Genomic DNA, 12,804 nt, shown 5'->3' on the forward strand with positions numbered 1-12,804 from the left:
AAAAAAAAAATCACAGAAACCATTTGAAAAAAGTTTCATTCGAAAACTTCAAACCATGAAGATTCTATGAAAATTCAAAGAAACTATTGCAATAAAACGGCAATTTCATACTTTAACCCCTAATATTAAAAGATGACAGTACGGGGTACTCCTTTTCTCTTAGGATATCAAAACAACAACTACGGGCTATTTATTGTGATTTCCAAGTGAATGATTTACATACAATGAACATTTTTTTGTTGAATCAATACTGACATTTTTGTGTACGGTACTATATAAGTATTGTCCATGAAAGGGTTCAGTAAAATAGACTCACGCTAGGCCAAAATCTCACTTGATGTTAACGACGAACTTGTAGACCATATTACTCGCTTGTCTAGTAAATGCCAATTCATACCAACCTTGCATCCATAAATAGCCCTAGGCTGTAGCTAGAAACAGGAGGTCTACCACGAAATACGAAGCAACGATCATCTTTTTAGCTTTGTATTGGTCACGAGGCTACCACGAAACGCGTATGCGGAGACCGTTATTTGACATCGAGTATATAACCAATGGGGCCACTATTGAGGTACCCCCTTTCCAACGACGTATCATCGAAATTGGTTCACGATAGTCGGAGTAATTATGTAACATACACGTAATAAAAATTCAGTCGAATTGAGAACCTCCACTTTCTTGAAGTCTGTTAAAAATAGTTTCATTTCTGATGTATTGCAGTCGATTAGGGTAATTTTTTATGTACCCTTTTACCAGCTTTGATAATATTATTCTTTGCAAATAAGTCATTAAGTAATTCAGTGTACATACTACAATAGTAATTAATGCACGTGTCGCTACGTAGTGTTCTTCAGAAACATCTAGTATGTAACCAGAGATAGAGACGATATGTCATTTAATTTGTTTGAAAACTATTCTGCCAAATCGTTACAGTGACAACTGCGCTCAGATTGGCCAGTCCGAATTCGAAACAATTGACGGGTGTCGTCAATTGCTTCACTTCAAATCCACCAGTTTAACTTTAAAAATTACTTATTTAATATTTAATTACCGATGAAATGTGATTCTATTTGTTTTGTAATTAGATGTTTTGCTGTTTTTCCCACACCACCGAATGTAACAGCATGCCATTGTTAGAGATATTATCTTTATTACAATAAATACAGAATATTTTTGGAATATACGGAGACGTACACCCAGGTCAGTTTTTAGTGCTGTACTATTTCATTCATGGTAGCCTAGAGACATAAAATTAAAAAATAACATGCGCCTGTACTTTCACCAGCATATTACTGCTTTGCGGCCGAGATAAGTAAAGTGGCGGTGATTGTCCGGACTTAGCCTTAAAATTGCATACCTCTAGCAATAGTGATCAGTCTCCTCTCCTCAGCTCGCTCTTCTTGTGCTGTACTTAGCTTTACGCCGAGTGCACCGGAAACCAACCGTCTAGCCAGGGCAGTGCAGGTTTCTGGCCGTTGTCTGAAAACCGCGCGACATTGGACAATAAGTGGAAAAATAACGTATTAAGTTCGATGGAGATCGGTGCGCATCGATAATAATACCAATAATAATAAAGTGATGTAATTCGTAAAAGGCGCTTTTTGGGATGTTACGTTATATAAGTTTTATTTCGTGTGTTGTTTTGTTTTTATTTTTTTATGTATTTATTTATGATAGGTACTCTAATTGCATAATACATTACAATATATAAATAAGTTAAGGCTGGTCAAGAACGTAATTTTGATACACAAAGCAATTCTGCCGTCGTAAGTTGAAAGGTCACACACACAAAATAATGTTTAAAGAAATGAAATTTAAAAAAATATACCTTTTTTCTGATCAAAGCAGGTATAGGCACACAATCATGGCTTATACTGTGGCAGGCGTCGCCGTTCGAGATAAAAATAAACACATTTGTTGTAATTTTATAATTTATTCAACATAATCGATATGAGATGATAAAAAAATAACCTCAAACGGTGTATAGAAACTACTGCTCAGGCAGTATTTTGTTCTGTAGTCCATTTGTTTAGGTACTTAATTAAATGTAAACAATCTTGATATATCTTTTTATTGAAACATATGCTTTACAAATCAATAGGTATAAAAATAGACATGAAAATTCATGTGAAGCCAAGTATTTGTATTTTGTATTTGAAGTTAAGTAAAAACTCATTTTATAAATGTATATTCCATTAAATAGACATCTCAAAATTGTCTACGTTTCGTTAAGTACCTAAACTAGACTATAATTCGCCTAATTTTTTAAGTATTTCTTGGATTTCTAGTTCGGTTCTAACATCCAAATTCCCTATAAATAAATATATTACCATTAAATAAAATTACTATCTGATAAAAAGACCAGCAAACATTTACAAATATAATGGCAAAGATGTAAATTATTACGTTGCAGAGTGGTGCATTGGCTACATACAGTACTAAACACTCCATAGATACAAAATGTGTAAAAACAAATTGCCAATTACGTTACGTAAAAATACGAGACTACCTACTAAAACGTAAAAGTATATTACGCAAAAATACGAGACTACCTAATAACCATTTTTGCGCAAAAACTTCTGTATTTTCAAGGTTAATTTTAAATTAAATTGAATAGAAATTTACGATGCTTTTGTTTTTTTTATAATGCCTAGATTTGTAGACTTGTCGATGGGCATAACAGAGAGAGGATTTTGTCTTTTGTAACATTCCTCATTTACGTTTTAAAAAATACTTAATTTAAGATCAACATTTATTTTATCATAGGAAATGAAACTATTTTTCCGGATTCAAATCGCGTATATTTGGTTTTTCAAACAACATTTTTACTGGTCCCATTGTCACGGTTGACTGAGGTGGTACAAGTCTTCAACCAGTTATGTCTAATATTGATGCAAACCACCCTATTTTGTCACTATAGTTACAATAGTTATTAATTAAATACCTTATTTTAATTTTACAAAGAAAATTTACGCTACATTAAGTTTTAATAATTATTTTATTGAATGAATTTTTGTTAAGTTCAATTTATTATTAATTAATAATAGAAATTAGAATAAACTAAAACATATTAATTAGTACTGCAGTCGTATGTCTGTTTGGGATTTTTCATCAGAGGAAATACTGGATCCCAAACTAAACAAACATTTTGTCAATTTAAAGCTACATCTTTTTACCGCCGTCGACAGCTGTTTACTTACATCACTTAATCGATTTATTAGTCTCTTTGATTAGATTTTATAATCGAGTTCTTAGGTTTTCGCGATTGTTATACATATTTATCCGAATTTAAATCGCGTATATTCGTTTTTTAATTTGTATTTTAAATCCGGAAAAATAGTTTAATTTCCTAGATTTTATAAATTTTAGCTGCCACTTTGGATGTGAGAACACATTAACTAAAACTGCCCTCAAAATTAACAATATATGTATAGGTAATATAATATAATTTTGAAAAATATTTATATTCAACGAAATGTTATCTCATTTGTAATAAAAATTATTGACACCGAAATTATTAATTATATATTTAATTATCACAAAAAATATGTATTTCATCCTTAAATACCTTCAAAAAACCAATAGTTTTGTTTTACTTTAAAAACAATATTTTCCGCGGTGCTGCACAAAGTGCACCACTGCGCATCGTACTAACCAATGAAATCGGAATTGTCATGGATAGTGTTCCTGGCTAACGAAAAGAAGTAGTTTTTTTGGAAATCTTTAATATTGAAATCTGTCAACCAATGTAGCTTTTGTTCTGTATTATACTATGTCACCCATACGTCTTAGTTTTTCTTGTAACTTTAAATTCTCTATTTATTTGGTATTCACAAGTCTTATTAAGAGCTTCTACCATTGACTTACAGTTATATGGACGTCGGGTCCGCGCTAAAAAGTGTCCGAACTTATAGGGCGTTAAAATCGTATACAGAGCGTCATTCACGGTTTAGTCTTCGTTTGTTCGACTGACAGCAAAATTAGACAGTACTGCGATGACATTACAATTTAAATTCAACGTTTTAGCTTTTTCATATTCCTTTACATGTCACTACGTTTAAATAGGTTGACTTGGGACATTTTTTTCGTGGGTTTTGTATTAGACCCGTCGTCCATTTATTTATAAGTCAATGGCTTCTACTCAAAAACGACTGACACACCACCTTCCGATATAAATACCGGGGCTGTTAGCTAGATTTAAAGAAAGAATCTCAGTTTCATCTTTCGTTATCCAGACTCTAATAGATATAAAGCCAATTCGTCGAAAGAATGGTTCTGAAAGCTCTCTCTAAAAACGAATTCTACAAATGTCGATATGTCACATTAGCTTTTTTTTTGTTGTTGAAGCTTTGTTTGATTTTATTAAACATATTCAATCACAACATTGAACAGTAAGGCAAAGAGAAAAGGAGGGACGAAACCAGCTGTTAAGTAAACGAAAAGCTTGGTTTCTGTTTGTCACATAATTAACACACTATAGGCTCTCAAGTCCTCACCCATTTGTGTTTTATTTCTTGTTATTTTTACAGGGGCGTCGTATCGCTTGGGATCGCTCTTACTGTATAGTGACGATAGCTTGGTTTGTTACCTGTAAGGTTGAAGAAATTCGGCGCATTTTTTGGCCTTATTTCGGGAGTCCAAAGTGGCGGCGTGAAGAGGCCGGCACCGTGCTAGCGATCGCTGCGTTGACAGCACCTCCGCAGCTGCAATTAAAACATAACACGATTAGAAACCAACACAAAAACTAAGTTCTAAGAAAACAATGAATTCGTGTGGTAAAGTATTTCCTTTATAAACTAAGTAAACCCCACCATCAAATGGGAATAAGAATGCTGGGAAAATTACAGGCACATGGGACTTGTCAACTTATGTCTCGACTCAGGTGACGGGCGCAGTGGCAGTGCCCCTCAGAACTTTGAGATTTATAACTCGGAATGACACTGCAACTGTTATGGACAGGAGTGTCGAATACCACCAGGCGCACTTGTACTTCCCGTCACTTGGTCTCATAATAATAAAAAAAAGACAGAGGGTATCGGTACGAAAGTAAACATTTTTGCGAGTACTACATTTTTTTTTGGTCATTCACGGGTAATGCGCTTGCGTATTTTCAGCCCTTACGTTCGGTAAGGTTATCAGTAGGGCTAGCATGACAAGGCGCGACCTGCGCGAGTGCGACATAAAGCCCGAGTGCGACATAAAGCGCGAACTCTCTATGCGAGAGTAGCAGTATCTCGCCCTTTATGTCGCTCTCGCGTTAGTCGCGCCCTATCGTGCTAGCACTACTGGCACCAAATATGTTTTAAATTAAAATACTACGTTACTTCAAAGGAATTGATCCTTATAGTTGACGCTTTCTCATATCATATCTATATATCATAAAAATACAGGACGCTTTTCTTACATTTGATTAGTTCAATTCCCAGATGAGGCAAGAAATTTTTGAAGTCTTTAAATGCAGTATTATTTGCTAAATTAAAAGTATTAACAGATACCTAGTAATAAGGCTGTCTTTTGTATCCGTCTTTTGTCGATTGTTGTTTGTTTTTGTTATGTATTCGTTCTTATGTGCAATAATAGTAGATCGTACAACAAATGCATAAAACGCATCATTTTACCCGAGAAGCGTATAAATAGTTAAGTCGAGGGTAAAATGGGTTTTATAAACGATATACACTCTGCTTTTCATAGCGATAGCGAGGAAATTTAACAGCAATATTGCAAATAATTTTTTTGTACACATGACACTTGGTTCAGGTCGGACTACATAATGCTCAGTTATATTTTAAAAGCTGTTATTTTTTTACGCATTCCTATTTCTTATACGTTATTAATATTACTATTGCCTACTTTTATTAATTTTGCAATATAACAGGGATTAACAAAACATAAAAATAAAACTTTATTTTATAATACTAGAGCGTAAAATCCTATTTTATGCACCCTAAATACGAACTTTAAGAACGTGAGAAGTGAAAAGTATATTTGTATTACAGCGTATTAGATTTACACAATTTATTAGTAACAATTCACTGATCAACACCCAAGAATGGCAAAATAAACAATGACGGCGACCTAAGCAGCCTACTTTCGGTACGTCTACGACAACCGAAGAGGTTAACAAACCTCGTGACGTAACGTTGCGACGAGCAAGTGGCACGATGTCCGGCCGAGAACGCCGCTGCGCCGACCGCAACTGGGTATTTCGTCATCGGCATTAAATGGCCACTGCTAACTGTACTTCGAAACAGAAACCGTTGCACTGTTGCAAATTAGAGCTCCGAATATTCGAGAAATTAAAAAAAAAATACGATTATGACAAAATATTCTTCATGCTTGTACAATATGTCGCACGTTGTAATCATGTAAAATAAGTCTACTTTCGGTAAACGGAGTTTAAAGATATATAGAATAAGATTTAATTTAAAAAAAAACGAGATTTTTGTTTAGCGACGATATCCACTAGAACGTGCGATATAAAAACCGCGACTTCTAATAATATAATAACTCGCACACACTCACAGTTCCGCACTAGGGAAACCCTGTATCAAGGGTGCCATGGACACACACAAATTACACCCAAACTCACGAGAGAAATAAATGTAGGCCATACAAACATTTCTTCTGGACCGGGAATCGAATATGGGACCTCTGCGTGGTAGTCCAGGATGGTAACCGTTCGGCCACTGAGGCAGTTCTCACCGTATCCCTGCTTCATTATCATCATTAACCTAGCAAATGTCCCAGTGCTGGGCGCGGTTCTCCTCTTATGAGATGGTTTAGACTAGGATTGTTGTGATTATCAGCATCAATTTCCACATCTACGAATAATCCGCATAATAAATTAAAATATCCGCATCAGCCTCCTCATTGTCTGATGGCGGTGATGACTGGTGATGCGCAACAAATATTGCGGACATTCGCGTCGTGACATTAATTTGACAGCCGTCCGAAACAATTGCTGTCAAAAACAAAGTGTCGAAAACAAAGTCCCAAAAACAAATTGTCAAAAAACAAATTCGAGTATCAAGCTCCATTCTCAACACGCGTCTGTTAATCTGGACGCATATTATTTATTCAAGTTAGTAATGCAAATGGCATCTACAACCCTCAATCGCAAAGGAACTACTGCAATGTTAATAAAAATGGAAGTTAATAATCTCACTACAGAGTACTAAAAAAAGTACGTGGAATTATGACTATTTGCTAAGTTTCACTGAAATATCCCCTACTTCGCCACTATACAGGACTTGATACTGGAGATAATAAAAATAGGTTCTCACTACGACACTACTCAAAGTATATCGAGGGAAAAACGCCTTGAATTGGAGAAATAGCAAAATTAACTAAATAATTGCTAAAAGCAATTGCTCCTAAATTAAAGTTAGGCGCTATTTATAAAAATGAATCTTCATGCGTGAACAACCACCCTTAGAGGTGGATGATTTCCTTCAAAATAGAATGGGACCACCATGGAAGTACCCCCTTTCCAACAAAAAAAGAATCATGCAAATCGGTTCACAAATACCGGAGTTATCGCGTAACATACATACAAAAAAAAAACAAAAGAACATAAGTACAGTCGAATTGAGAACCTCCTCCTTTTTGAAGTCGGTTATTAATTTGCTACTCTGCGAACCCAGTGAAGGTAAAATCGTGCAAAATGGGCTGAATATTTTTTAAATAAAAATAAAATCCTCACAAACACCACCACCAAATATGTGGTGGTGGTGTTGTTTGTGGGAAAATTAACTGCATGAAAAATATTCAACACAAGCGCAGCTATTTTGCACGACTTAACCTTCACTGGGTTCGCGGAATAGGAAATTAATTAACTTCCATTTTTATTAACATGGACTTCCGCAAAGTAATGTCTGAATGTATCAATTACTATTGCAATGTTTTATAGGTAGGCATTGACTTACAATTATATGGACGTCGGATCCGCGCTAAAAAGTGTCCGCACTTGTAAGGCGCTAAAATCGTATACAGAGCGCCAAACTCCGCTTTAGTCTTCATTTGTTCGACTGACAGCGCGATACTGCGATGACATTACAATTTAAATTTCGAATAGGTTGACTTGGGACATTTTTTTCGTGGTTTTTGTATTAGACCCGTCGTCCATTTATTTGTAAGTCAAATAGGTAGGGTTAAAATCTGAACGGCACACGGTGGGTCCAAATTGATAATTCTTGGACATAGGAATAACTTGTGGAGTGTCAAGCTATTTTTTTTTATATGATACATAATAACATTCCTAACAACTTTTATTCCTATATAATTTTTTGAAAAGTTGATAGTTTCGGAGAAACTAAATATATTTTTTTTGTATGGAGAAATATACATTTAATTTTTTACCTCAAAATATAGGAAAATGTAATGTGCGTGGGTTACTTACAGTATAGTTCCAATAATTTTGTATGTACAAAAAAATAATCCGTCTGCAGTTTATTTTTATTGTTGTACTTGCGGTTTTGTAAGTAAAGGTGCGGCAAAATTGCTATTGCTGTACTTTTTTAACAAACTACATGACCTTCGACTAAAGAAAAATTAATTTTAGTGTAATTTAGACAGTGTTATAACAATAACACGAAAGTTAAGAAGAAACTAGTATATTGTGTTAAAAAATAAATAACAAATCTAAAATTTTGACACCTTTTTTTACTCGTAAGTCGCAAGTATCTACAGATGGATTATTTTTTTCTTGATAGAGAGTGATTGGACCTATATTGTAAATAAACCACACACATATACATTACATTTTCCTACATTTCGAGATAAAAAATAAAATGTTTATTTCTCCAAACAAAAAACTAACAATTTCTTTTCTCTGAAACAATAAGCTTTTCAAGAAATTACATAAGAATAAAAGTTATCAGGAATGTTATTATTTGTCATATGAAAAAAATCAGTACTGAATTCATTGACTTAAATTATATGGACGTCGGGTCCGCGCTAAAAAGTGTCCGAACTTATAGGGCGTTAAAATCGTATACAGAGCGTCATTCACGCTTTAGTCTTCGTTTGTTCGACTGACAGCGAGGCAAGCAAAATTAGACAGTACTGCGATGACATTACAATTTAAATTCAACGTTTTAGCTTTTTCATATTCCTTTACATGTCACTACGTTTAAATAGGTTGACTTGGCACATTTTTTTCGTGGTTTTTGTCTTAGACCCGTCGTCCATTTATTTGTAAGTCAATGAGTGAATTCCTAAAATTATTCCCATGATTAAATAATTGATAATTCTTGGACATAAGAATAACTTGTGGAGTACCGAGCGAATTTTTTTTAGGGTGAAAAAATAGGATGGTTTGCATTAATATTAGACATAACTGGTTGATGACCGTACCACCTCGGTCAACCGTGACTATGCGACCAGTAAAGGGCCCGAAACGTTCGTTTGTTTGAAAAAATAAATATACGCGATTTAAATCCGGAAAACTAGTTTCATTTCCTATGCCATTGTAATGTTTTGGTATTCTGCCCTTCAACGGCGAGTCGATGACACGTCGATGACTTAGTGTTAAGTATTAATATTATAGATATGTAATATGTAGACTACATTGTTGATAAAACGTGATAAAAATTAAGATATGTATAGAAATTTCCATGGCAGTTTTAGTAAGGCGACATAGATCATTGGTGATTAAAAGAATGAATGCCATCACATTCCACTGGCACTATTGAAACTCGATCGTATCGGTAGGCTCACAAAATGACAAAATATATTTTTTTTTATATCATAAAAAACATAATCCAGATTTAGAACAATGAAATTGTTTAATGACATTTCAGCTACGCATCGTTAGGGTAAAGTCGAACACGTTAACTAATTTTAACTGTTAAAAGAGAATTTTGTGCTCTATGTTTTGCTATTTGATGGATATTTGACCATTTGGGACTTAGCCCCATTTTAGTTATTGGACGGTAGAATAAGCTTACAGAGCCTTTATATTTCAATAAGCGCTTCCTGATTGACGCGGTGTATAATAAACCGACACGATCCCTTCATACTCCTGTCCAAACCGCGCCAATCAGGAAGCGCACATTGAAATATAGGCACTGGGTAAGTTTTCAGTACTGCGTATACCGAACGTAACTATACTGCACCGCCGAATGAGGAAACGGCCTAACAAATATTATCATAATATAATCTCAATGAAGTCTTGATCGAATTACTACGACCTGTGGTTTAAAAAAAAACAGAATTGGGGCCCTGCTTGCCTCCGGAAATTGTCAATGGTTTTTTCAGCTATCCTTGAATTCGCAGCACGATTTTTAAAGAAAAAGAATAACCATTGTCATTGCCCGTTATAAATTAAAAACAATTATTTTGTGTTTTTTTGTTCATTGTTATTGCGTTAAACTCGGTATAATAACATAGTACCGCGTCCAATGAAATGTTCACATTGTTTATATTTCCTATGAGGTTACATAAGGCTCACGGTGTATGTGTTTACAAATAACAAACAATAACCTGTACTGAAAACAGAAATATGACAGTTATTTCTAAAGTGTAGCTTTCTTATGTGTGAACTGCCGCCGTGACCGAACGGTTACTATGCCGACCTGCCACGCAAAGGTCCCGGTTCCAATTACCGGGCTGGGAGAAATATGTTTGTCCCGCGACACAGGGTTTCCCTAGTGTTTCCCTATGTTGAGTGTGCGCGATATATATATATGTGTGTGTGTATATATATATCGCGCGCACTATATATATATATATATATATATATATATATATATATATTCCTGATTGACGCTGATTGTTATATATATATATATATATATATATAACATTTTGGGTAGCAAGTACATAATTTCATTTTTATTTATTTTACTTTAATTATTACGAACGCACCAATTACAATAATCAAGGATTCGTTACTAACATCACAACTTAATAAACACAAGATTAAGTACCATTCAAGCATCGCTTTCGCAATAGCGTAGGCATCTGGACAGTAACTGTGTCGATCCATCGCAAACAAGTCGCATTCTGGGATGATGGCAAGGAGAGAGTTGAACGCGCACAGGGTACGGCACCACGGGGTAGCAATCAACTAGTGTCTTTTAAATTTAATGACATTTTGATCAAACTACCCTTACTGTGCCGCCCGGGGCCAAGGCCCCCTCTGCACCCCCACGCTACGCCACTACCACGAAGTTATTTAAATCAGACATTGTTATTTATTTTTGCCTTTATGATAATAACAGTTACTGTTAGAAACAACAAGTCGCACGCCAACTGGTAAGCGACACACAACAGTTGCAGTGCCACTCAAAGATTTTAATCGCAAATACCGCGGGACACTGTCACTGCGCCCGTCACAATGAAATGTAAAGTAGTCAAGTGCCATGTTTAGTTTCGCCTGCACCCTTGTAGCGCATTTACATCGGGTAGTCTGCCGCCTTCGGCAAGGCGCAGCAGTCTGCCGAACGTATTCTCAAGTCGTATGTTTTTTTTTTGTATGTATGTTACGCGATAAGTCCGCCATTTGTGAACCAATTTTGATGATTCTTTTTTTGTTGGAAAGAAGGTACCTCAGACGTGGTCCCATTTAAAATTTCAAGAAAATATTCCATCTCTAAGGGTGGCAAACTAGGGGATGAATGAATTTTGAGGTCGGTATTTTTAACCAGAGGTTAGGTTAGTTATTCGGTCATTCTTGTGAAAGAGTTCGTCCGTAAAGTGTGCCGGTTTTGAAGAGTAATGGTGCCGGTGAAGTTACACATGCACATAGGACTTTTTAACTTAGGTCGCAGAGTGACGGGCGCAGTGGCAGTGCCCGTCAGATCTTTGCGTTTTAAAGCTCTGAGCGGCAATGCAACTGTAATGGACAGGCGTGTCGCTTGCCACCCGTCTCACGACTTGTTCGTTCCGTAGTATCATAAAATAAATACAATAAGCACATAATTATTACAAATTTGGGAACACATCACACACTTGTATGGTGTTTCTGTACAAACCAGTGATGTGCGATGTTGCTAAATAATACACTCGAATCAATAATGTTAATAGTAATTGATGTTTTTTATCGACGATCATCAAATTATCGATGTATCAACTATGGGTAGATTAATAAATGGTAAAATGTAAAAAATCCGTTTCTTTTTAATTGTGGATGAACCATTTTATTTGCGGCTTATGTATGTACATATAGTTCAATGCGCTAGAATGATTTGAACGGATGAAGTATCGTAATTATAGTTGCACTCGCGTTTACGTAGCAATCTGCACGCAATCTCTTACCACAGTGGGTCTCTTACCACTCATTATACGATTACATGCCATCTCTATAAGTACCGAAGTTAGCAGCGCCATTTTACAGCGTATAATCATAATGTAATCGATAAGAATAGTTACAGATACACAATTCCACGAAATCAAAGGCTTAGATAAATGTTTTTAATTTATAATGGGTAATAATAACTGCAGGTAGTCCAAATAAAGATAAAAAGGCGCCATATTGGGTATCACTTAGAGCAACTGAATAAAAAATACAGAAAAAAAGTCACACTGAGACGTGAGGCGTATCATTGTGCAAAGAAAATGGCAATAGGCGGGTCAAATAACTGGATGCAAATGGGTCAAGATCGCGATCAGAGAACGGCGTACAAATAAGGAGGCCTACACTCAGCAGAGGGGGAACACACGGTGAAGAAGAAGAATAAAAGTACTAAGTCTGAGACTCAGTGGTATCAACTTCCTGCAGTATTCCACTATTGCCATGTACAAGCGTAATTTTAAATCGTTTTTAATGGGAAATCAAAAGAGGGGAGAGAGGAGAGAATATGA

The 12,804-nt window shown here is 35.4% G+C and overlaps 1 protein-coding gene across 1 annotated transcript in view; it reads right to left on the reverse strand.

The window, feature by feature from the left end:
- Window positions 1–1,313: 1,313 nt before the first annotated feature.
- Window positions 1,314–12,804, reverse strand: part of LOC113239556 (R3H and coiled-coil domain-containing protein 1) — a gene marked incomplete at its 5' end in the record, with an annotated part of 42,137 nt that continues 30,646 nt past the window's right edge. The window contains 2 exons of the mRNA XM_026476617.1: window positions 1,314–1,479; window positions 4,589–4,703. Of these exons, the coding sequence (XP_026332402.1) occupies window positions 1,344–1,479; window positions 4,589–4,703 (251 nt within the window). The remainder of the gene's footprint in view (window positions 1,480–4,588; window positions 4,704–12,804) is intronic.

Source organism: Hyposmocoma kahamanoa, unplaced genomic scaffold, assembly GCF_003589595.1.
Source record: "Hyposmocoma kahamanoa isolate Upper Pololo Valley unplaced genomic scaffold, ASM358959v1 99879, whole genome shotgun sequence".
Taxonomy (NCBI): domain Eukaryota; kingdom Metazoa; phylum Arthropoda; class Insecta; order Lepidoptera; family Cosmopterigidae; genus Hyposmocoma; species Hyposmocoma kahamanoa.